Source organism: Anastrepha obliqua, chromosome 3 (assembly GCF_027943255.1).
Source record: "Anastrepha obliqua isolate idAnaObli1 chromosome 3, idAnaObli1_1.0, whole genome shotgun sequence".
In the NCBI taxonomy this organism is placed as follows: Eukaryota; Metazoa; Arthropoda; class Insecta; order Diptera; family Tephritidae; genus Anastrepha; species Anastrepha obliqua.
Window position 1 is genome coordinate 126,257,352 of NC_072894.1, and position 27,339 is coordinate 126,284,690.

At 36.8% G+C, this 27,339-nt stretch overlaps 1 protein-coding gene across 1 annotated transcript in view; it reads right to left on the reverse strand.

Annotated features, from left to right (window-relative positions):
• Window positions 1-27,339, reverse strand: part of LOC129242532 (putative transcription factor SOX-15) — a 76,751-nt gene that overhangs the window by 19,631 nt on the left and 29,781 nt on the right. Inside the window, exons 3-4 of the mRNA XM_054879219.1 lie at window positions 4,828-4,894; window positions 4,506-4,633 (exon numbers count right to left, since the gene is read on the reverse strand). Coding sequence (XP_054735194.1) covers window positions 4,506-4,633; window positions 4,828-4,894 — 195 coding nt within the window. The remainder of the gene's footprint in view (window positions 1-4,505; window positions 4,634-4,827; window positions 4,895-27,339) is intronic.

The window sequence follows — 27,339 nt, forward strand, 5'->3', positions numbered from 1 at the left end:
CGGGGACGCGCTCATGCATTTACTGTCCAGCAGCTTATATGTGTGCGTTTCGGGTGACACACGTACTTGCTTCGTGTCACACATACTTTTTGTCGCCTTTTGCATGATGAAAATCAAAAATTTTTGATATCAGCGTCATGCAACCGACATGCACACATATAAACTGCTGGACAGCAAATGCATGAGCGTGTCGCGGGCATTAAGCTCTAAGTAGAAGTGTCATCAATTATTGGTGACATAGCCATAAGAAACTAACAACAAGTATACCACAATTCAACAAATCACAATGCAACACTATGCAACTGGTTATAATTACGGCGAAAACCCAAAATTCATTTGGTCTCTATGGTTATCGTTATGAGGAATTATGGCATGCACTTCTAATTGATTACATATGTTGATTCGATCAGCAAATTTATGGCGTTATGGTTATGGCACCTCTACTTTGGCTTTATCCATACCTAACTATAGCAAAATCAAATTAGTTTATAATTACCGAAAATACAAGAATATTCCTAATTCAATGTAGAGTACATGAAATACACCCTGTTTTAATAATAACTGGCTACAAAAATAAATAAAAAAAACAGTTTACAAAAAGTATATACATATCAACTTTTATGAAAGTTACAAATTTAAGTTAAGAAGTATTGTATCACAAAGAAGACCGAAAGCCCCACAGCTAGTTCCGCTTTCTTCTTAATTTAAGCTAAGTAATTAATTGCTGTATAATTTGTTTCCAAAAAATCTTACTTGACGGCATTGCTATCAATTAAAATCTAAAATTATTTTTAACCAAAGATTAACTCGGGATAGTTACGTAAATGTAGTCGCAAATAACTTGTACGAAATGCTTAGCCAACTCTGGACTAGGCAATACTTTATTCCTTGCGTTGGTGCGTGATTACCATTCGGAATTCACAGAGAGAACTTTGGTTCGAATCTCGGTGAAAACACCAAAATTAAGAAAAACATTTTTCTAATAGCGGTCGCCCCTCGGCAGGCAATGGCAAACCTCCGATTGTATTTCTGCTCTGAAAAATCTCCTCATAAAAAAATATCTGCCGTTTGGAGTCGGAATTGTCGTTCCGCTACCCGATCATGACGAGGTGAGAATAGCGATAACGCGGCTAAAGAACAACAAAGCCGCGGGCGCCGACGGTCTGCCGGCGGAGCTATTCAAACATGGCGGCGAGGAGCTGGTAAGGTGCATGCATCAGCTTCTATGCAAAAAAAATATAGTCGGATGAAAGCATGCCTGCCGATTGGAATTTAAGTGTGCTCTGCCCAATCCATAAGAAGGACGATCCTGCAATTTGTGCCAATTACCACGGGATTAGTCTTCTAAATATCGCCTATAAGGTTCTAGCGAGCGTATTGTGTGAAAGGCTGAAAACCACCGTCAACCAACTGATTGGACCTTATCAGTGTGGCTTCAGACCTGGAAAGTCTACCATCGACCAAATATTCTTAATGCGCCAAATCTTGGAAAAGACCCATGAAAGGAGAATCGACACACACCATCTTTTCGTCGACTTCAAAGCTGCATTCGACAGTACGGAAAGGAGTTACCTGTATGCCGCGATGTCTGAATTTGGTATCCCCGCAAAACTAATATGACTTCTTTAACCTGATGTTGGAGAGCATCGTACGAGCCGCAGAACTTAATCGCTCAGGCACAATTTTTTATAAGAGCGTACAATTGTTGGCGTATGCCGATGATATTGACATCATCGGCCTTAACAACCACGCTGTTCTGCCTTCTCCAAACTGGATAAAGAGGCAAAGCGAATGGGTTTGGTGGTGAACGAGGACAAAACGAAGTACCTTCTGTCTTCAAACAAACAGTCGGCGCACTCGCGTATCGGCACCCACGTCACTGTAGACAGTTATAATTTCGAGGTTGTAAAAGACTTCGTCTATTTAGGAACCAGCATTAACACCGATAACAATGTCAGCCTTGAAATCCAACGTAGAATCTCTCTTGCCAACAAGTGCTACTTTGGACTAAGTAGGCAATTGAGTAGTAAAGTCCTCTCTCGACGAACAAAACTAACACTCTAAAAGACTCTCATCATGCCCGTCCTAACGTATGGCGCAGCAGCTTGGACGATGATAACATCCGATGAAGCGACGCTTGAAGTATTCGAGAGAAAGATTCTGCGTAAGATTTTTGGACCTTTGCACGTTGGCGACGGCGAATATCGCAGACGATGGAACGAGGAGCTGTATGAGCTTTACGACGACATAGACATAGCGCAGCGAATAAAGATCCAGCAGCTACGTTGGCTGGGTCATGTCGTCCGAATGGATACAAACGCTCCGGCTTTGAAAGTATTCGATGCGGTACCAGCTGGTGGTAGCAGAGGAAGAGGGCGACCTCCTCTGCGTTGGAAAGATCAGGTGGAGAAGGACTTGGCTTCACTTGGTGTGTCCAACTGGCGCCGGTTAGCACGAGAAAGAAACGACTGGCGCGCTTTGTTAAACTCGGCCAAAATCGCGTAAGCGGTTATAGCGCCAATTAAGAAGAAGAAGATATGTTATGTCAACGTCACTGCATGGTTGTAAAATCTTTGGAAATTGTGGTTATGTGTGTAAATAGTATTACTCGTTATGTGTTCGGGATCAAGGCAAGATACCACGTTTCTCATATTTTTGACACAATCTACTCCATGTCTCTGGATCACTCTATAAAATCTACTAATCGAAAGCCAAGAAGTCAGTGAGAAATCGTCAGAATCGCCCCACAAATAAAAGTCCAAAAGTGTGATATCACACCATCTTGGTGGGCAATCCACCGGTGCGAGTCGAGAGATAAATTGCTGCCCGAAGCGACCACACAGTAAATCCATTGTTTCACGGGGTATGGCTTCTTGGAAACAAATGTTGTAGAGATCATGGGCTTCAATTTTCGGCGTCAGAAAGGCTTTTATCATGGCGCAATAGAGTTCGCCATTCGCTGTTACATTGGCGTCAGCCTCGTCTTTGAAGAAGTATGAGCCGATGATTCCTCCAGCCCATAGGCGCACTAGGCCGGTGTTTGCCAATGGATGTAATGGCTGCTCTTGAATGGCTTCGGCTTGCTCTTCAGCCCAAATACGGCAATTTTGCTTATTGACGTAGCCATTAAGCAAAAAATAGGCCTCATCGCTGAACACCATAAGTTGGCTTGATCGCTCGTTGGACACTTTTCACAGAGCGTCTATTTTTATTATACAAATGTACGATTTTCCATAATAAAATGCCAATGGATACTGAAAAAGTTATTATTTAATTTAACAGTAGGTAGTCACGCGTGATCTGTTAAAATAACCCCATTGGAAAAGTACATCCAATCTGATAACCCTTTATATTTACTCAGGAAACTGGAAACCAAGGATTATACGAGTTTAATTTTTATGCGAGTCTATGCTGATATTTATTGCACGCGAGCATTTAACATTTCAGCATAAAGATGTTGTAACATTTATCTAATTTCAGGGAAATCAATTCGTGAAATAGCTGGTTTTTCGTTTTTTCGAAATTCATGAATGTTTGTTGTCAACTGATACAAAAAGTTTCCTAAATTGAATTATGCTAATTTAAAACCTCGCACTACCAACAAATCCCGAATGTAGAGGCCAATGAAATTGTAAAGTAAGGAAATCTTTTAGTTCCTTAAGCGAGCAGCTTTTATGTTTATGCAGAGGGTGAAGTTATCGTAGTTATATGTTTTTATTGCTGATTCATCAAGGGGGGACTTCATAGTTAAAGTTGATGACTTTACAAGTTTCAGCATATGTCTTTGCAGCAAGTATGTTTTATTACTTCACCATATAAATAGTTATGAGGGTTGTTCAAATAATGCCCATACATCTTTCTTTATGTACGTAGGCATGTACACATATTCTTGCCACATTAGCGGGATAGGCGATGCTCGTCATTGTTGTTATTCGTGCGTGCCATTCAGAAATTTGTCTTTTCGCAAATAATGTACTTCCTCCAAACTATTTATCTCTAGGAGGGGTTGGGGGTGTAGATTTGTTTTATGCTATGTATTACATTTATATACAGGTAATGTATGTATGCACATATGTATGCATAAACAGGCTGTAAAATATTATATAATACAGTAGAATGTCTAAATGTAAATTTCATATATGTAAATACGTCACTATTTGTTTTAAAAGAGATCTGGGTTCCTAGCAGTTTTAGGTATGCATGCCTTGTATGCAGTAGTACTTGCAAACTATGGATGGTCGAATATCTACACATGAACACACATACACGCATACATAAGTAGATGGGTATTTGTGTATTTTATAGTACTTATAAAATCTCCCTGCATTTTAATTACACATTAAAAATGGTTTTACTATGTTCCACGCCCATACGAATATAAATCCCATGCACTCATTTATGTAGTAGAAACATATGCACGTATGCGTGTTCACTTGTACTCACATACATATATGGATATGTAGACATATGTACATATTTTCTAGTGTGAAACCACGCTTACTCACCTGCACGTAACGCCTCCACGGGCACTGATGGGTATGGCATCGGATAGGGATAACCATCACGTCGCAACGCTTTCGGTTTTCTTCTGGGACGATATTTGTAGTCGGGATGTTCTTTCATGTGCATTGCTCTGGAAATAATCGGAGAGAATTTCTTTTCAAAATTATTCTCAAATATGTATGTATGTATGCACATATTATGGAAGTCATTTGAATGTTTTATGCCCATATATTTTCCATTAGCATAATTGCCTTTGCCTAAGCCCGTAAACAAAACGTAATACAAGCAAAGTTTTAGTCAATATTCCTGGGACTGTGCACTTACCGAAGCCGTTTTGCTTCATCGATAAATGGACGTTTTTCTTCTTCGGTTAAAAGTTTCCATTCGGCGCCTGAAACGAAAAATAAACGACCAAAGTTTTAGCTAAAAGGCCAAAGTTCGGGTAGCAAGAGAGTTTTTTATATTAAGAGAAGTAAAACAATAATGACTATAATAAGATTAATCATACATATCTTGAAGAAGTGGTTACATCATAGTTAATACGCTTGTCGAATTGCTACGCGCATAATAGCCTAAACAGACGGTGACGTTAATCAGGATTAATGATTTAATTCGGAATTATCTCAGGAATTAAGTGCAATTAATGCGGATTGACCATTAGAATTTTTTTTTTCCTACATTAATCATACATCTGTCATACTGACATCTAGTACATTTTTTAACAATTAGTTAGGAAAATTATTAAATATATTTCATCATGGCCAGTGCCAAGACCAATACAGTGATTACATTTTAGGAAAACAATTACATTTTATATAGAACAGTTATTTTAGCATACGAGAATTAATATTTAATTTAGTAGGTCAATTGGTCGGTTTCTCTTCAGATGTCGTAAAGTTGTTCTTTCAAGTTTTGAGAGTGTATTGATTTCTCTATTTTTGTGCTGGTTTATTTCGTTAAAATACCTTGTTGATATTGCTTTTATTTCTTCGTCGATTAATGGTATATTGAACGTATTATAGATGTCATAATTTTTTGTGTACCTGTTGGACATTCTTATTATACGAGTACGTATGATTTTTGATTGTTGTCGCTGTACTTTGTTTATGTGAGTTCTTTTTGCAGTTCCCCACACTTCAAGTCCGTATGTCCAGATTGGTTTAATGACCGCCTTGTATACTAAAAGTTTGTTGGAAATATTGAGCTTAGAATTTCTTCCTATTAGCCAATGCAATTGTCGAAACTTTTCCTTTATTTGTTTTATTTTCGTTTTGGTATGATCTTTCCAAGTTAATTTTGAGTCCAGGTGGATTCCAAGATATTTTGCAGATGTTTCAATTTGTATATTTTTATTGTTGCGCTTAATCGGCATAGCAGCAATCTCTGTGCTTGTCGTAAATATTACTTGTACAGATTTGTCCTCGTTTACTTTTAAACTCCATTTGTCAAACCACTTCTTTACATTGTTGGTGTACATCTGTAATTTTGTTGTTGCGGTTGAGAGGTGTTTGTCAGATGACAATAAAATTGTGTCGTCTGCAAATGTTGCTATAGTAGAATTAGTTTCGTCTGGGAGTGGTATGTCAGAGGTAAATAAGACATATAACAGTGGTCCTAGAACGCTGCCTTGAGGAACTCCTGCTGTTATTGGATGTATATGTGAGTATTTGTCACTGTATTTAATGTAGAAGCATCGATCAGTAAGGTAGCTCTTGATAATTAAATAATAGTGCAGTGGTAATATTGTCCTAATTTTATGCAAGAGGCCTTTGAGCCAAACTTTGTCAAAAGCTATTGCGACGTCCAAAAATACAGCAACGCAGTATCGTTTATTTTCCATGTCTGAAATTATTTTTTGTGCAACTCGATGTATTTGTTGGATAGTTGAGTGTTTTTTTCGAAAACCGAATTGATGATCTGGAGTGATGTTTTTCGTGTCAAGTATTGGGCTAATTCTGTCATGTAAAAGTTTTTCTGCAATTTTAAATATAGTCGGAAGTAGGCTTATAGGTCGATATGAAGTTAAAGCTCTTTGGTTTTTACTCGGTTTTGGTAGCGCAATGATTTCTGCGACTTTCCATACTTTTGGGAAGTATTGTGAGCGAAACATTGCATTAAATACATTTCTAAGGAATAGGTAAGCCTCAATTGGTAGCTCCGTAAGTGCTTTGCCTGTCAGCACATCATATCCGGGTGCTTTTTTATGTTATGTTATATTAGTTTTGATGCATAATATTACTTCTTGTGAGCTTGTTTTTCTTATTTTTGTGATGGTATCAGTATTAACATTACTAATTGTGTGAATTTGCTTATGTTCATCGTTCGATAGGACATTTTCAAAATAATTTCCCAATGCCACTGCTTTTTCATCATTTGTAAAAGCCCATGTGTTGTCATCTTTTCTTAGTGGGGGTTGATGCTTTATCTGGTTTTTAAGTTTTTTTGTACATTTCCACAAGGAATAATTTGAATTAGAAATAATTAATTAAATTAAATAATTAAGAGAATTTAAGCGGATTAGAGGAATTTCCGATGACAAAATTGCCGAAAAACGACACGATAGTGATTTGAAATATATAATATTAATATTCTCACATTAGTACTGTTTTTGTTTTTTTGTTTTCATTGCGTAATTCAGTATGCTATTTTCATAAAGTTACTTTTTGCATATTGCATTCTTTTGCAACCAACCTTAAAAACAAACTCGCGAAATCGACTATATTTTACATTTACTTACAGTTGGTGTATTTTGTTTAGTTATAGTTTTATCTGTGTATCCAGCAGCATTAACGCTTATCTGAAATTTTAAAAGTACTTTACGACACTACTAATCAGGCCGCAAGTAGTTGTGTTATTATTAGAAAATAATTATGTTATATCAACTTAAGGATATTGCTCTTTTATAAGATGGATACAATAAGAACGTAACTACCGTATTGAAATGTTCCATCTCTAGAAGATTGTTTTACTATCTTAAACAATTTTTCAGTAGCAGTGCAGCCTAGTCATAGTAGATTTTTTGGATGGAGTTATTCGTTTAATAGAAGAGCTGAAGTTTTTCTTTCTGGGTGTGATTAGTTATTCTGATTAGTTAGTCTGATTTGCACTTTAATGATAATAAATTTGCCACTCTTATTATATTTTGTGTTTTATTGAAGTACAGTTAGGGTCTTAAGGGGTTACATGGGTTTCGTTGGTTCAAAAAATCGATTTATTTTTTTTTTGGCTTATTAATTTCTACAACATCTCAGGAATATTATCCTAAATTTTCAAGTCGATCCGAATAATAAATTCGGAGATACAACCTTTGGAATGTGTGCGCTCCAAGCCACTTTTTTTGTTACTCAAAACTTTAAACGCGTTTTTCTCGGAACTGTGTTTTCAAAGTCGGTTGTCAAATGTTCTCGAAAACTACTCAACCGATCTTGATGAAATTTTACACAGGTATTCGAAATACAATTTACTCGTGCTTGAACGAAGGATTTTGTTTTTTTTTTCAATTACAACTATTTAAAAAAAAACAAAATGTAAAGCAAATTTGACCGAATTTTTCATTTTTTTGCAAAAATGTCTGCCAAAATTCCAATTTTTACTTTTCTTTTCTTTCCTTCATTCAAGCACGAGTTTATGGTCTTAACTAAAGCACTTATTTTTGTTTTTTCATTTTTGATGAGCCTGTCAGGAGTTATGCTGACAACGCGGACGCACCTTTTTTCGAGGGGTCACCGGAAATGACGTCGCAATGGAGGAGTTTTAATTTTTTTTTTTTTGAAAATTTCATAAATTATTCTTTAAATATGTATCTATAAGACAGAAAAAAGTTTAAATTAAATAAATAATTTTTTACATAGAAAAAAAATATTGAAAATATGCCTTTTTTTACCCGACGAAACCCTTAAGTCTATATACAGCAGCATATTTTTTGTTTCCTATAAGGACTGTTGATGCAGTTTTTTCGGTATCCATATTTATTCATAAATTTACAAGAATTTAATTATTTCACTTGCTTTATGACAAAAAAAAAATAACAAAAAAGTAGTATGATAAAATTCAAAATTTCAAGGGCCGCACTGGCAACTGATACGATTGCTTTCGAGTCGAAACATTTTCTCCTACGCTTAGTTCTTCCAATGCCACAACTACTTCAGCAAACTCTGTTTGTTTTCTTCAGTTTTTAAATCATTTACATTCACATATTTTCCTAACCGTCGTGTTCCATAAAACAAATGAATATTCGGCACACACTGCCTACTATTGGCAGATTTGTTAAAACATTAATTACAGGTATGCCTTTTATTTCTTGAATTGTGTTTCTGATTTCGGCGTGGTTATTAAAGTCGTTGACAACCAAATTAAGCACATGACTGGCGCAATGGAAATTGACTATTTTTGGAATTCTGCACAACATACGAGTATATGTACATATGTACGTACATACATACATACATAGATAAATATTAAAGTGCTCAGAATCATGAGAGGAGTCCATTTGGCCATGCATGTCTGTTTATTATATCGCGATGAAACTTACTTCAAAGTAATTTGTTATTGAAAATGTGCGAAACTGGCTAATAACCACGATTGCCACTAGCTATGAGTTGGTTTGATTGAAAAATTAAAATTCGGCCTATCCTAAATTTCAGGATTAATATTAATTAATTTCTAATACAAAGTTTTTAACACTAGCAGCTACAACTTCTGCGGCCATGAACTGGATGAATTGTTTGCGTACAAGCGTTTGACACTGAAAATATTTTTAAAAGTTCTTCATAGAAAATTATTCAAAAAATGCCAAGGAGCGAAAGGAAATTGCCAATTCAGGTTTTAGTTCAGAGTTGCAAGGACGTTCAAAAAGATGTATTCCTCTGCTTTATGGATTATGAGCAAGCTTTCGGCAGCATTAAACATGATAAGTTTATAGAATTTCTTCAATCTATGGGAATATATGAAAAAGAGATCCGTTGCATTAGAAATTTATATTGGCAACAAATTGCTTACGTAAATATCGATGGTGATACTACCGAAGCAATATCCATTTAAAGAGGGATGAGGCAGGGTTGTATACTTTCACCCTGCTAATCAACATATACTCTGAAAGAATTTGCCAAGAGCAAAACTGCCGCTGCATGTACTGCAATCAGGCTGAGAGGTTCGGGCTTCAGGCTCGACCTCACTGACGGAAACTCAAGTATCTTTAGAAACTTTGGGTTCATCCCCTCGACAACGGATCAGTGTGTACCCTCGTTTAGTCCAAGCGGAACTTTCTCCACCCATATTCCATCAAGAGAGGAGTGGAGTGGGTGCAACACTTGGGGACAGAGCTTGGTGAACCCGTTCACGGATGGACGGTAGGGTTGGAAGATGAGTATTCTGTAAAGAACGCTCCATCAGACTCAAATTCAGGTTACCGGATCACTGCAGTGATCTGATTGGTGACTATTTGCGTAATAACTGTTAAGAAGGTAAATATTTACTCCGATAGCGAAGCGGCAATGAGGACCCTGGGCTCTATTATGGTGCCCTCGAAACTGGTAAAGATTCAGGCAAGAGATCTGTGAGGTAGTGTCCCCGCGAAAGCACAGGATCGGGGTCCCCTTGACAGCCTGCGCTCTACTCCTGGAAAGGTGGGCTTTGCGTCAACTCAGCGAGTGCTGGACATGTACACAAGCTTGTAAGGTCGTGAAATCTTTCTGGTCACGTGTGGGTCGGAGGTGTTCGACGGTTATTCTGAGAATGGCAAAATCTCAGCTTTCAGATTTCGGGGGCGTCCTCAAGGTTAGTGAGGTATACATGCCGTGGGACTTCGAATTACTTCGCGTCCTTTTTGGGTCAGCTGTATGGTGGATGAGGTGGAATCATCTCAGCACCTTTTTCTTAGCTGCCCCGGTTTCGCGGGACTAAGATTTAAACATCTTGGCTCCCACTTCTTTCTTACGCCTGCTGATATAGCAGATCGTGATATCAAAAATCTGATGTACTTCATAAGCAGCAGAAAGCGGCTTACACAACCGAAACTCCGTCAATTGAGTTCAGAACTCAAGATCTTTTCTTCGTTTGATTCTTCTACACTTTCTAAGATATTTGTGGCGGAAATAGATGTAATAGCCAGTGATTCTCTTTGCCTTACAATCCTTTCCTCTTCTTCCAGTCGTCGTCGTCTAGATCTTTCTTTTTTCCGCTAATTTTTTGTCTACACCACCTAAGCATCCCATGCAATCTGTCTCTTTCTATTTCATTAAAAATAATTCATCTTCCTCTATTTTCATGCTCTCAAAAACATACGCATGTGCAATATCAAACAAATTATTAAGATCAAATTTGAAATTGTTCTCACAGCTTTTGAACGTAACATTTTCTTACACATTTTTTGTAACTCTCTCCAACATGATATAAATCAACAAGTTTCTTTACGCATTTAGGAAATGCCCTTGTTGTTATTCTTGCTTTTTCCCAATATATGATGCACTCCCTAATCACAAGATTTGTGCTTTCACTAACAATCACTTTAACCCGACGAATATTTTAAAATAGGATTGAGAGAACATGTCGATTAGATGGTGATTTTGAACCATTTATTTGATAGCTCGGCAATCCGATAAGGAAAATATTTTGTTTGTCACTTCGTAATTCCACCGACATGTTTACGCACTAAACAATGGATCACTAATAATCTCCAAAATCACGTATGAAATGACACGTAAAACATGTAGTTGCAAGTCACAGCGCAGCACTCATGCAACTTATATGGGCAAAGGTTATTACAAAACTTTTAAGAAGATATGCGTAAAAAAATATTGAACTTGAAATCTAAGGGATAGGGTATAACATGTATGATGCTGTTTTCCCCTTCTGTTTTTTTCTTGGATTGTAAAAAAATTGTATTTGTTTTATTATTAAAAATACCTATTCCTGTCAGCACAAAGTGAATAAAGACGATCAAACCTATACCAGTTTTAAACAAATGACTAAGGCATAAATTAATTTTTTTACGGATTTTGGAAATCCAAATATGCTAATCTCAGAAGGTTGAGGCTGCAGCCGATTGGCACCCTTGGTGCACGTGAACTTGTATGTGTATGTATACATACATATCCAAGCAGTGAAAAAATGAACAAACTCCCACGCCTAATTAACGACGATGAAATAAGAATCAATGGGCAAAAGACAAGGACAAACGACAGTTGCATCATATCGAAGAAAATGAGTGAATGAACAACACAGAAGGAAGAATAGCAGAAAATGCCGGAGTATATGCTCCGATATAAACAAATAATGGAAATAAAAGCACAAATGAATGAGCGAATGAATAAATGAGTAAATGTATAAATCAGTGGGGTAAAAGCACATAAAAGCCCCCCTGTGCTTCAAAATAAGGACCGATGAGAATCTGACAGATTTACTCACTAACAGTAAACAAAGAAGAAAAGAAAATTAACAATTGAAAATGAGAATGCAAAAAAGAGCGAAGACTAAAGAGAAAAAGAGGCGTAAGGATGTGCCCATATAAAAGCAATGGCATAAATGAAGAGGATATACCAGTGCCGGTACCCATTCCGGTGCCGGTTTTCCTTGTTGTGTTGCAAAATGAGTTTTATGAGCGCATAGGAAATAATTTTCAAAATGGAAACAAACAAACAAAGAAGTAACAAACATGTGTACATACATGCATACAAAGTTCAACAGAAACCACACTGTGGAAGGTAAGCAAGGACATGAAAACCTATCCATACACATATTACAAGAATATTCAACACTCTACAGTTTTGTCGAGTAGGCGTTGGATAGCATGATGTGGCAGGGTCTGTTGAGAAAGGGCTGAGATTTAGCGGTTCGAAATGGTTGTAAGCATCGTTCGACCGCTTGCCTACTTTAGAGTACGGAAATGAATGGCGAAATTTATAAGTAAAAATATAAACACTTGACAGGATGCGGCATGAACAGCTAGCAGACGTGTGCGATACGTTAAGGCACGTGGATTTGAGTGCACGCATTTGTATCCATAGTATAAGCGTATGTTTGTATGTATGCCACTTACAGGTTGAATATCCGACATGTTTGCGCATTACGAGTATTTCGTACGTTTGGGTGACCTAAAAAGTTCGGTAACATATTTGAGTGAAACATTTATTTATGCAGCTTAATGAACCTTATTAAATGAAATATGTATGTAACTATATATTTTTTTATGGAGGTGGCAAAAAGCATTGAATGCCGAAAAGCGTGAGACTTGTCTTTCAACTCACCCACTAAGAGCCCAACCCAGCTCCGCTTCCCTCCCACCGCGGACAACCGTTAAGTAATACTTCGAGCGGGGAAGCGGCCTATTGCCTCTTCATGAAGATCTGCACTGTTGTTCAGCGCGGTGCCGTTTGGTGATTACTATTTTTGACATATTACTGACAGGGAACCAAAGTTCTTCTGAGTCAAGTATTACGCTTCTACTACTATCTACTAACCACTATTGACTTCCCTATCTTAATACTCAACTCTTTCCTTTCGAATTCAAAGCGGGGACAGACAAAGAAAACATTATCTGCGTCTTCAACTAAGCTGTCACAAAAAGTGCTGTATGGGCCGTCCTCATGCTTAAGTCTTGGCAAATAAGATTTAAAGCAACCATGCCCACTAAGTATTTGGGTCAGTTCATGTTTTCGATCAAACCATTTGGAGATATTCTGAATCAATCGATACGTCCATCGTCCGTTTATAGAGTTCTTCCACTCCTCCTGCCGCGTACGGATGCTTCGCTTCCGTTCAGTCTTTCCATTGGTCAGTTGTGCTGGATCCGCTCGGTGTTTTTTTCTTTATCTGAGTGAATTCAAATGCAGTCAGCTTAACTGGTAGAATACACGTGTTGCCTAATACAGGATCTTCCGATACGGTGTAGATAGATGATATCACACTGCTAAGTCGCTTCCTAGAAGCCTACTTAGGACCTTTCGTATTTATCATAATCCGGGTTAATGCAGTTGCAGACTCCGCTGCTTTACGGCTGGCGTATATTAGGTGTTGCTTAAAGCTCAACCTATGGTCAATCCAATTAGTCCAAGATATTTGGTATGTATGCATATATGAGCTATTTTAATCGATGCCCTTTTGTTACTTTTTAGGTACAGCCCGATGAGATAGGATAGGATAAATGGCCGGTATGGACAATGCACGGAAAGGACATCCACAAAATTCGAGATCTGCGGCTTTGTTAGCCTTAGAAGTTCCCTCGAGCGTTGTCGATCTACCCGTGGCCAAAAAGATATCGCGACTTTGCAGGTTAAAATAATATAGAACTTTTTCAGGCCTATATTGAATTTAAATTTGTTATATTAAGTTAATTTTACACAAGGTGAAAGTAATGAATAATTGTCAGGTGTTCATAATGCCCTGTTGCTATCCAATCTCATCAAACACACAGCATTATTTTTCTTGTCATCAATCCCAGATTTGCTATAATTTGAGTTCGCTTGAGAAGTTCGCCTCAACCCCGATTTTTGTTTCTTACCTTATAAAAGGTGGTACAAAATTAATCACTCCATCGGACGATTTATAATTTTTGCAAATGGCGTGTACGACAGTGATATTTGACACTTGTGAACTATACAGTCGTGGTATACAAACCGTTCAGTGCAACTAACTATTCGGTTAAAATAAGTCAGTTGTTCTCCTACATACCGATTTTGTGAAATATGTTTTAACACTTAAATGTTTTTCAACTCTTGTTATTTGTTATAATTTTCAGTGAAAATAAATAGGCTTTGATTGAAAAGAAATATGTATATATAAAGGGAATATTTTAGAAAATAAAATGAGAGAAAAATTGTAATTTCGAAACTGAAGCAGCATACTTCCTTATTGGATTGGGTACACGACTATTCCCACAACATTTTTAAACCAGCAACATTAAGGATACAGGACTCTCCCCGCATCAGATTTGTAGCCACATACAGGATTCTCCCCGCAACATTACAAACAGACGAGAAATGAAGCTCGTAAAGGTCACAATAAAAGTTTCCGTCACTAAAAATCATTTTTTTTTGTTTTTTTTATTTAGTAAAGAAAATATTCAAGAACAAAATTGGATGATTAATTTTGCTCCAGATACATGTATATGAACGTGAAAAATCAATGCTTTAAAATTGGCCAATTTCAATATTCAGTAATTCGATCCCTCACGTTTTTCACGGTTGATTCCTGTCTACATATGCAGCTTATAACAATAATTCTTTTAATTTTAATGGACAAAGCGAAATATTACGAAAATGCTAAACATTTTCACGCGCATTCTTATGAGGAAATTTTCTCTAAATTTTGAGACTGACACATTGTTCCGAGGAGAAATCGAGTTTAAATTTACTCGTAGAGGAGTTTGTTACCGAGCCTTTTGGACTACCCAGTATATATGAATGCATGCTTGCTTATTCGGGTATAACCTGCTGCCTTCTTCCAAGTATGCACATAGGTATATACATACATACATTACCTATACTATGCATGCATATATACATATATTATGTATGTATATGTATATGCGGATGATATTAGAACATGGGTTTTTGAAAGCAGTAGATTGCTGAAGTACTGACTTGTTGTGTCGTCCAATTGAATGACATGAGTTTACATTCATGCATAAGTACAAGCACATTGTCAGTCATGAACAATGAGGACAGATATACTATATGGGTTACATGATATTAACTAAGTATGCACAAACAAGAACAACATTGTACATATACTATTGAGTACCTAGGAATGCACATAAGTACTGTACTTGCTGTATGTTAGAATGTTACATTTTCTATCAGAACAACACATCCTGACGTACAACGACATGTACAAGTGTCTACAAAAGCCTCAAGAAGGGAGTTGAAATTGTAGAGGAAGTTCACTTCCCCTCTTTGCTGATGACTTGAGCACTGCATACATCCATGTTGAGTTTTCGATGTGGTCATCAATTTGGTTCCAGAATGCCAATAGCGCATTTAAGTTGACATAATTCAGGAGGAATCGTACTTATTTTAAGTATGAATACACGTGTAACATACTTAGTTTTCCTAAGTGGAGAAAAGGAGCCAGTTTTGTACCGGAGAGTGTTTAAAACAGTGTACTAAAGCTCACGAAGGCATTTACTATGCTAAAAACTAATTGGTCTAAGTGGGAGTTTAATTAGTTTTCAGTATGGTTAATATTTTATGCGTTTGCCCTCGTCCCCTGCGCAGAATGAAATTGTTGGTTGGTTTTTTTTATTCATTCATGTTAGCGATTCATTACAGCTCTAAATATTCAACTTCAGTAAAATAGGTTAATAGTTTTGATGGTTCAATACATATTATATAATCAGGCCAAGTGGGAAGAGAAAGGGGAAAAAGAAAAGATGATTTTTTAAGATAGTAAGATTTTTTTTATTATATCTATACAAAGGCTCCTGCCTAAAAAAGTAACAGTTTGCTTAGAGATTGCTAGGGAAGTCAAACAACTTTTTCTACAAGGTGCATGTTGGAGAAGAAAAAAATTGTAGAATTATACATTTATGAACATTTGCCGGATTCTCCATGGAAGTATGGGTACGATTAACTCCACTGCAACATAGGCGTAGAAACCCCGCACATCACATCAAAAGCAACAGCACATCGAGTGTTCCCGCGAGTTTCTGAATCTGCATAGCGGAAACAGGGACCGGATTAGGATTGTAACTGGAAACGAAAATTGGGCTAACCACTACGAATCTGAGTCTAAGTAGGAGTCTATGCAGTGACTATCAGAAGGTGCAGGCGCTGGAAAAATTATTAATACAGTTTTTTTTGGATTCAGTTTTGTTGGAAAAAACACGAGGTATCGAGCTGTGCTTCTTCTTCACGATAATGCGCTAGTTGAAATTTTTTTTATGTATGTGTACACATTCAAGATGCATTTGAAAGTAAACAGAGCGGCCTAAAAATAGTTATTTCAATTAAGCAGCCACTTCCAATAAAAATTACATGAATCCGATACGGTCCTTATTCTCATTTGGCCAAGAACTGTCTTAGAGCAAAATTCCCTGCTTAATGAAGTTTTATGTTGTTACAGTAACATCGAGGATTATTGTTGCTATGACATGATTTATATCCGACATCGACATGATTCATATCCTACATCGACAAAAGTAATCAGCAATTTGAACGACCAACTCAGTGGATTAATGGGTTACGTCCAAAATGGTTAACGGCAAAAAAGGAAATTGGGAATTTTTCCCAGCTGACTAATAAAATAAATCTGAAAAATCTTTTACTCTACGCGTCATAAGCTGTAAAGCTGTATGAATTATATTTTTCAAAGTAGGGACAGCTGTCTTCGACGAATTCCTTTCTTTAGTCGGAGGGCGCGAAGGAGACGTAACTGCATCTACGAATTTTAATTTTCAGTGAACGAAAAATTCTTTGTGACTACACTGTGTGACATTTACCAAAACTCATAGCGATAAACATTTTGTTTTGGTGTTCAAATTAAGTTGGCATATTTGTTATTGCGAAAAGCTAGAAATAGAGCATATGAAACAAAATTTCATAATTCAAAGTTTCGACCCCTTATTGAAAAAGTATCTAAATTGTTCTTTTAAATATGAGCTAGAGTGCCAATAGGATACACAAATATATATCAGGTTTTTTTTTAAGAACTTGAGAACTTAGAATGTTAATACAAAACAAAAATATTATTGATATGAATTTTTTTATTAAAATCTGGTGGATAATTTCATGCCATTTATTTTTTTTATTTGATATCCGGCATATATCCGCTGCAGCTACGAGTTACAAGCTCCAATTTATGACTACTTTTCCCAATAAATCTGACCGTATGGCGGCAATGGTTCCTTGAATATTCCAATAAATCGATTGTTAAGCGCGCTGTGTGGCAAGTTGCGCTATCTTGTTGGAACCAAATGTCGTCGATGTTCACCTGTTCAATTTTCGGAAAACAATTTCAGTCAGCGTGGCTCGATAGCGCTCGCCATTCACCGTAACGGCAGCTTCTTCCTCATTCCGAAAGAAATATGGACCGTTGATGTCGCCAGTGCTCTATGAACTTCGTGAACAGATTTATTTTTGTCAAAGTAAATTTCCACAATTTGGAAAGGTTGCTGGCATTAAACGATTAACGACCTCACTAAATAGAAATGCCAACACAGTTTGTCTTTCGCAGCTGTCAAACTATAGTTATTGATATTGATATTTCCCAGCTAACAAAACACCCGATATATTCAAATTTAAAAATAGGTCCTATGTCGCAAAAACTTAATAAGAGTCCCGAAAATTTTAAGACTTAATGCCTATGCTTGTAATAATTTTTTTTATTTTTTCGATTTCAGAATAAGTCGTTGACGTATTTGAAATCCATAAAGCTAAAAATTAAAAAACTAATATTTGGTATTGGTGTCTAGTATCAAAAGATTGATGCTAACCCTCTATTATACCCACAAACACCCATACACACGAACTGGTAAATATTACGTACCATTCACCTACATGCTCCATTGCACTGCAGGCACCAGTTATGGAAGTTCTACCGTTCAGCTTATCCACACAAAAGTGTTCACAAATCTAACAAAAGATGGAGTCATAAAATTGAGTAAAGAAAAAATAAGTAGCCATTTGTGCTGTGCTAACCACAGCTAGTCATTCAAACACTCGCTCAGACTGAAACAAATTGTCCAACTCTATTGACAAGATTTATAAGTAGTACGAAAAGTTGATGTGTGGCTCTAAATGCTCCAGTCGCTTTGACGGTATTGACATTGTGGTTAGAGCAAATGCCTCTGTGAAAATATGTACATATGTACGTAGGCCACTTGGCTAGAGAAAACTTTCATACAGTTCAATATAAGATTGTACATGCATAAACACATACAGATTTAACGGATGCTTCATGTGCACTTATACTTGTAGCTTATCCGTTTAGGCGTTGCAGTTGGTTGCTCCACTTCTCGCATTCGTATTGTTTGATTTATAGGCTGTGTTTAACTAACAATTTTTTATTTGTACGTGCGGTTGCAATTTGTAGATAGGAACCAACTGTGTTTGAGTTTTGAGTTTTCTTAGATTGCAATAGTTGTCAAATACTCGGGCTAGTAGTGCACTGGATTAATGTCAGATGGATTGACTATGACTGAGTGTAGAACTGGCATTTGTTTAGACATTACTTGAGGCTTCTGTATTGACAGAAAAGCACACACTGGGTTGCGACTACTCTTGGACGTCGTTTCTTTGCTCTTCATATGAATTATAAGGCTAGTTACGTGTTTGGTTGTCGGTCAAAAACTCAATTACTTTGACTCCCCTCCAACTATCCGCAATGTACAAGCTTTTGGGTGGCTTGCTTTTGGCAGTGTCATTAACTGCTTGTTGTGTTGACAGGTCTTCATACACGGATTATTATTATTGTTGTTTCATTGTTCGTTGCCATTGTTATATATGAACGTATGTGTGTATGAATGTGTATTTGTATACAATACGCATTTATACGTGAAAACATATGATTCAAATATTTATATGTGTAGGTGTGTATACTTTCTCAGAATATGAAGGTGTCAAAACAGGAATTGCGCATTTTGTGAATTCGTCCTGCCTCCGCTTTGTCTGCTTCGCCTTAAAGGGTCATCATATTTCTCAGTGAAGTTTACTAAGTTGTATTCAGTCATTGGAATAGGACCTAACAATATGAGTCGCTTCTAAATGAAGGAAATTGTATTTGTCTTTTGTTGTTCCTTTTTAGTCGCATTGTGTACTTGTAAGTTTCATACCCACACTTGCACACTTCTATGGACGCTTGACGCTGTTTCCTTTGCCAAAGTGGCTTTGTGTGGTAACGCTGGTTAGTTCAGTAATTCTGGCATAGCTTTTATTGTTCGTGACAGCTATAGAATTGTCATTCGTCACAAGTTACATATTTTTATAGTCGTACACTTCTTATTATTATAAATATAATCGAGAATTAAGTGTATTTGCACGTAAGTCTCTTGCAGTATCTTGGCACTGATCAGCTAATTGAATGCTTATGATTGCACTTGGGAGATCAGCAATAAATACATATGGGACGCAGCCGTTGAAAAATACTTCATAACTATGCTTTGGCAACCATATGTATGTATATCCGAGTTTCTCTTGTGCTTCGTAGTTACGGCAGCTTCTCCTACCACAAGTCTAGAAGAAGTTCGACAGCTTCTTTGTGCCATTGCGATCCCTTTTTTCTGTTATATGAATGCATAATTAATAACATTTTATTAGAATTATGTTTCAAAACCTTTTTTCTCTGTTGGCGTCCACTTGATTTAATTTTTACTTTGGCGTTTTCTCTTACATTCCTAATAATAATTATCGGTAACATAGAAAACACAGGGTTGTATGGGAAAATTATCGTATAATCTAAGAATGTTTATAATTTCGGATTTCGGGCGTGAAATTTTCTATGGGTGGTCTCGTAGGTGGTCATTAGGGCGGGTCGACTTAAAAATCGCTCATTGCTCTGTGAAAATCATATTCTAGGTATCAAAATAAGAAACTTTGCCGAAGGAACCATACCTCTAAAACGAATTCTGATGTCCCCTAATTTGGCTCGAACGAAAAATCCCACTTTTACCCATTTAGAGTGCTCCAATCGAGTCCAAATGTATGACCGACCCCCACTAACTTTACAATCATTTCAAAATATCACAATTTTTGGCCTTTACATGAGAAAAGAAACTAAAAAGTTCGACCCAAATTGGGGGACATCAGAATTCGTTTTAGAGGTATGGTTCCTTCGGCAAAGTTTCTTATTTTGATACCTAGAATATGATTTTCACAGAGCAATGGGCGATTTTTTGCCTCCCCACAAAAGATACTAAAAGTTCGACCCTAATTGGGGGACATCAGAATTCGTTTTAGAGGTATGGTTCCTTCGGCAAAGTTTCTTATTTTGATCCCTAGAATATGATTTTCACAGAACAATGGGCGATTTTTTTGCCTCCCCACAAATCGACCCGGCCTATCGGTCATGTAGTTAAATGTGAACCTATTGTGCAGGCGGAACGATTCCGAGGACCGAATGCTAGTATTGAATGGAACCGCGGCATTATGACATGGTTATGGTATGATATGATTTATGCACCTCACTTTACGAAATCTGTTAAACTGTAAGCAATTTTCAATTACGTTTAATTAAATTTTTTTCAAGGAAACTTTAACTTTCACATTTACTTTTTGCAGTTTTGTGGTAATATTTTCCTATATACACACAAACATAATTACTAAATATCAACGAAATGTTTTCTGCAAATATTTTTTCGTTGAAATTATGTTTTCGGTACGTCTTGTTTATGCGATTTACACAAAAAATGGAGATGTGCGTTATGAGTTGTCGTTTCGAAAGCTGTATAAATTAAAATTTATGTCTATGTGAATGTTTTACAACACTTTCTTTGTGAGGTGCGGTTGCTGCAGACATAAATTAGCTGACAATCGTTGTCTCCAATGTTCTCCGCTGTTGTGGCGTAAGCATATTTGCATGTGCACCGCAGTTATGTGCATACGAGACAATGCTGTCAACGTGAATTGCCACATTGTCTGTCTGGCAGCCAGTTTCCTATCCATTTTAGACATTGTCGGCCCGTCCCCCTGATTGACACGATCAGTTTTTGTGAAATCTATGGGCTTTCATACAATGAAAACCGCCTTGACTAGCGGCTTATTAAATGCAACAACAATAACAAAAATTAAACAAAATAACAAACCACTCGCATATTATGTGATAACAAAAACCCAATCGCAAAAGCAAACAAATAGCAACACTAGCAACGCGAAATAAATGTGGAAGTGGTGGCTCACAAATGGTATTCAAAAGAGACATTTTTCAAAACCAAAGTACCGAAACAATCGAAGGTTGCCACATTTTATAATAAAACTCAAAGAGAAATAAAATACAAAAGTTAAATGTCAAACTTTTGCACTTGAAAAGTTTGTGAACAGCTTTTTTGGTGTTGTTTTTTGTAGCAGTTGCCATGTTTGTGATTTGCTTTTTGTTGATTGTGTTTTGTTTTTTTTTTTGCTTACTTTTTGTTCTTGTTTGTTTTCATTAGTGGGAAAGTAGCAGTGGCAGCCGTCAGCTCATTATTAATTTTAAAAAGGCAACTACAAAGGTTGATACAATAACAACAATTACGAAAACGAAAAACGAAGAGCGACTGACAAAGGACGACGCATACTCGACAAAAAATGGCGGCGCGAAGTTCCCTTTTTGTTGCGAAAACCACGCGCTCGCCCCCAGAGACGGATACCAAGTGCAGAGAAAAAACACTCTCATTCTCTACCGTCCGTCCACCGAAGCCGTGCAGCATTTTGCTCATTTATTGTAATTGCAATGGCAACTGTCATTAATTACTGTCTGGAAATTTTCATTTTTTATTTTATTCTATAGAAATTGAAACAAAAGTGCAGTGAAGTGGGACTTTTTTGTTTGAAAGTAAATGAGCAGAGTATGCGGTTTTTCAATTATGCAACTTTGCTGCATTGTTTGCTTTTTTATTTATTTGTTCACGATTGGCAATGCTTTTGTCGGGACAGTTATAAAATGTATGAAGAATAAAAAAATAAATAAATATATTAATTTTAATAGAAATCACGGGAATATGTTTTGAAAAGCAAAAAATGTGTATGTATTTAAATATGTGTAAAAAAATATATATAATAAAAAATATATATATTTAATATAATTTCTAATCAACACGGTATTTTTTTAGAGAAATTTTTGAAACCACTGAAGTAGTTTAATTCATTTGGGGTTAAGTAGCCGTGGCCGAATGTTTGGCGCGTGATTATATATATATACATATATAATATAATTGGCGCGTACAAACTTTTTGGGTGTTTGGCCGAGCTCCTCCTCCTATTTGTGGTGTGCGGCTTGATGTTGTTCCACAAATGGAGGGACCTACAGTTTCAAGTCGACTCCGAACGGCAGATATTTTTATAAGGAGATTTTTCATGGCAGAAATATACTTGGAGGTTTGCCATTGCCTGCCGAGGGGCGACCACTATTAGAAAAATGTTTTTATTAATTTTGGTTTCACCGAGATTCGAACCAACGTTCTCTCTGTGAATTCCGAATGGTAATCACGCACCAACCCATTCGGCTACGGCGACCGCCGTGATTACCATTCAGAATAGTTCGAAACTCCGGGTCGAAACACAAAATTATAGAAAAAGATGTTTCTAATAACGGTAGCCGCTCGGCAGGCAATGCAAGCTCCTCATAAGAGCCAACTGCCATTTGGAGACGGCATAAAACTGTAATTTACTCCATTTGTGGAGAAATATTAAGACACACATCAGAAATAAGAGGAAGAGGTCGACCAAAAATCCATTTAAGAGTGTAGGCGCTAATTATATATAAATACATATAGGAATTATCCTGACAAACAAATTATTTATCTAAGAACTTAAAATGTATGTTTTTACTTATGTATGTGTTAAACATTTTTTTTATGTATGTAAATGCGCTTGCGATTTTAAAACTTTAGTACGTTATTAGCAATAAATAAGGGATGAAAAGGAGATATTCTAATTTCAATTTTAGCCACTGCATCTTTTAAAAAGTTTACAAAAATTAGAGTTTTTCTACTTACCTCTACGCTATGTGAAGTGGCTTACGAAAAAAAAAATTGTTTGAAGTAAATATTCTGCATATTTTAATAAGGTATACTTATTTTGACACATTCAGAGCAAACTTAATTATTTAACCTTCCAAGCCAAAATTATAGGAATGCATACCAATGTCCGGAAGCTAAGTCCATGGAAACCAACATTTGCTCCAAAACAGGATCATAAGACCCATTGAAAGCGGCAGCTGTAGCCGAATTGGTTGGTGCATGACTACCATTCGAAATTCAGAGAGAGCATAGGCTAGAGTCTCGGTGAAAGACCAAAATGAAGAAAACGACTTTTCTAATACGATCGCCTCTCGGCAGCAATGGCAAACTTCCAAGTGTATTTCTGCCATGAAGAAGTTCCTCATAAAAAATATCTGCGTTCCGTGCTTAGGAAGTCATATCACATTGGATGGTGAAGGAAAAGACGATATTGATGCCAGAACCAAAAATGCCAAGGCAGCCTTTGCAAGTCTCAAAAAGATCGGTTTTTCCAAACCGCTGACAATGCGCACGAAGCTAGGAATTTTTAATTCGAATGTTCAACCCGTTCTTCTGTATGGATGTGAAACGCGGTTGGCGTCTGTATCTGCGGCACGAAAGTTCCAAACATTTGTGAACCGATGTTTTAGAATCATCCTCCGTATCTGGTTGCCCGATAACTGGATTTCAAACGAACAACTTCTTGACTCTCTGAAGCAGATAAAAACTAAATATCAGGTCAGTCCATAAGTTCGTGCATTTTTAAAGGTTGTTTTAAAATTAATAAAAAGTTGTTTGAAGTATTCATTAATCAATAATATATTTTCCTTCATTATTTACAATGTCTTCCCAACGTTAACTCAATTTTTTTTGTCCTTGAAGCCAAAACACGCTTCGATATCCCTTTTTATAGCTTCTTTTGAGGAGTAGTTCTTGTTACTCATATGGGATTGAAGTCCCCGGAAAAGGTGATAATCACAAGGTGCAATATCCGGAGAGTATGGTGGATGCGGCATTAGCTCCCATCCGAGCTCGTTCAGCTTGCCTAATGTTTGCCTTGCGGTATGAGGTCTTGCGTTGTCGTGGTGAAACAAACCTTTGCGTCTATTCATTGAAGACGGCCGATTTTTTTAAGTGCCTCATGGAGGTTAGATAGCTGATGGGAATAATAATCAGCAGTTATCGTCTGGTTTGGTTCCAGAAGTTCATAATTAACAATACCGGCCATATCCCACCAAGTAGACAGGAGAATCTTCTTGGGGTCAAGGCCATCTCTAGGGGTCGGTTCTGATGTTTCATCTTTATCTAACCATTGGCGTTTGCGAACAGGAGGATTATTGTAAATGATACAAAAATCGTACAAAAGTGAAATTATGGGTAAAATACGCACGAACTTATGGACTGACCTGATAATAAACATTGAAATACGACAGGGAAAATGGATATGGATTGGCCACACACTGCGCAAACCAGCGACTTACCTAAGTAGAATGGCGCTGGACTGGAATCCATAAGAATCGCGTCGCAGGGGACGCCTTTAAGGATTTCGGCGACGTAGCTTTAATGCGATTTTTTTTAGAAATTGACGAGTCTTTATCATGGTTTCAAACTAAGACGAACATTAGCAAACATTTGTTTCAGCACTATGCGCTCAAAGCCGGCGCGATAGCAACTAATAATAATAATAATACTTATTTTGCGTTCCTAGCGGATCATTTTTGGTACGTGAAAAACTGTTTCTGGGTTGTCCTAGCCAAAATTATACGAGTATCACATTATAAATTAGTTTTAATAAATGTGTACTTTCACAAATTTATATTAAGTCTGCTCCATCAGTTGCTGATAATTGACATTTCAAGAACAGTCTACATGTAAAGCAACGTGAGGCACCTATCTCGATGTATCTCTGTGGTATTTATTGTCTTATCTATTAGGATCAGATGCCCAGTATCGTAAGAGGAAAATCACCCGCAGAATTTCCGCCTACCATCCTATCTAACGGACGTGGCACACATTCGTCGCTATGTCGTTTATCGCCAGACAGTTAAATTGGAACTCATCTGAGAAAATCCCATTTTTTTAAACAAAGACAATCTGATGTTAGGGCTGTTTAGTCCAATGAAGGTGCTCTTAGCATGGTTTTTTATGGTTGTATAAACCCCTCATGTGTTTAATAACAATAACAAAAGGTGATGGATAATAACAAAAGGTGATGTACGTTGGCAGCTTTCATACTCTGGTTTAACAAATCGGCTAATTGGCGCTTATACCCTTTTTCTGTGTTTCCCTGAACTCCTCCTTTATTGGTGGCGTGCGTCTTGATGTTGTTCCGGAAACGACGGCAGGACGTACAGTTTTAAGCCCACTCCGAACGGTAATGATTTTTATAAGGAGCTTTTTCATGGCAGAAATGCCCTTCGGAGGTTTGTCACTGTCCGTCCTTGTCTTTAAAACAATGGCGTAAATTTAATTTCCAATTTAATGATTCAGTTTGATTTTATGCTTCTGGTTTTCAAAATTTGTGGATTTGTGAATTAAAAGAATTGTAAATTAAAAACAATTATTTTACATTTAAATTGCCCTTTCAAAACTATTTGGTGTTGTATAACTTGAACTAAACTCAGTGGCAACCGCTTAATTGTAATTTTACTATTTTTTAATTGCGTCATAAATATTTACACAACATTATAAGTAAGTCTCTATATTAGGGCGGGTCGATTTAAAAATCGCTCATTGCTCTGTGAAAATCGTATTCTAGGGATCAAAATAAGAAACTTTGCCGAAGGAACCATACCTCTAAAACGAATTCTGATGTCCCCCAATTTGGGTCGAACGAAAAATCCCATTTTGACCCATTTAGAGTGCTCCAATCGAGTCCAAATGTATGACCGACCCCCACTAACTTTGGACGGCCGATCCACCCATGCCAGTGGCACACCCCCTGGAACTCCCCTCGGGGGTTCCCCATACAATCATTTCAAAATATCACCATTTTTGGCCTTTAAATGAGAAAAGAAACTAAAAACTTCGACTCAAATTGGGGGACATCAGAATTCGTTTTAGAGATATGGTTCCTTCGGCAAAGTTTCTTATTTCGATCCCTAGAATTTGATTTTCACAGAGCAATGGGCGATTTGTTTGCCTCCCACAAATCGACCCGGCCTACTATATATGTATTTATTTAGTCTAGCACAATAATCACAGATATACAGGTAGATACTCATTACAATATGGCATACATGAATACGAAAATACATAAAATTATAGCTAATAGCTTAAATGTATTAAATTATTTAAAGAGGGAAAGACTGAAGAGAAAAAAGAATTTAAAGAATTTAGCGAGGTAAAGTTTCAGAGACTGACGCGTGTGAAGCAGTTACAAATTTTCTTCCACTCAGCATAGTAATGCATAAGTAATGGTATTTTGCAGTGCAGTGCGACCTTAGTAGCCCTGAAATTAAAGCATAGATTTCTTTAGACTGACGGTCCGTTATTACAGAGGTACAAGTGCAAAAGCTTTTGTTATCGTGACGATTGATATAGGATAGATTTCGCTATTAGCAGTGAGTTAGTATTAGTGCTAGGTGTTGTGTTGGTCATACGAGTATAGACCTCAACATCTGCATATTTTGTGAATTATAATATAAACATGATTATGTCATTAAGGTTCTGTTGAAAAGTACGCTCAGGTTCTTAGCTACATCCACGTAAAGTTCAACATACCTATGTGTTCAATAAAACTTTATCAAAATTTTTTTTTATAAATTGCAATAAATTGGAATTTACATTATGATAAGCAGTGAGCAAGTTCTTTGAGTTCTATGATTGAAGTGATTGAAACTAAGGAGCTTAATATTGAAACACGTACGGAAATTGTTTAGAAAATGAAAAATGGTGCTAAAGCCACTGAACTCGCGAAAACTAATCAAATTTCACGAAATACAGTTTCACGAGAAGCAGAGGTGTGAACGTCAACCGGTCACAAATTTATATTAAGATGAAACATAAACATAGATTCAAAAGCATGCAAATTAAATCTTACGCGATCCCTAACGCGCTAGAACAACGCCCTGTAAATTTGTCTAAGTAGCTCGTCTTTAAAAAAGATCATTTTGAAAATTCCATAAAGTTTTGCTACAACGTTCTTTGAGCCGGCGAATCCTCATGGCACTTTTGCCACACAGCTACTACTTAATTTTGGCGAGACGTTT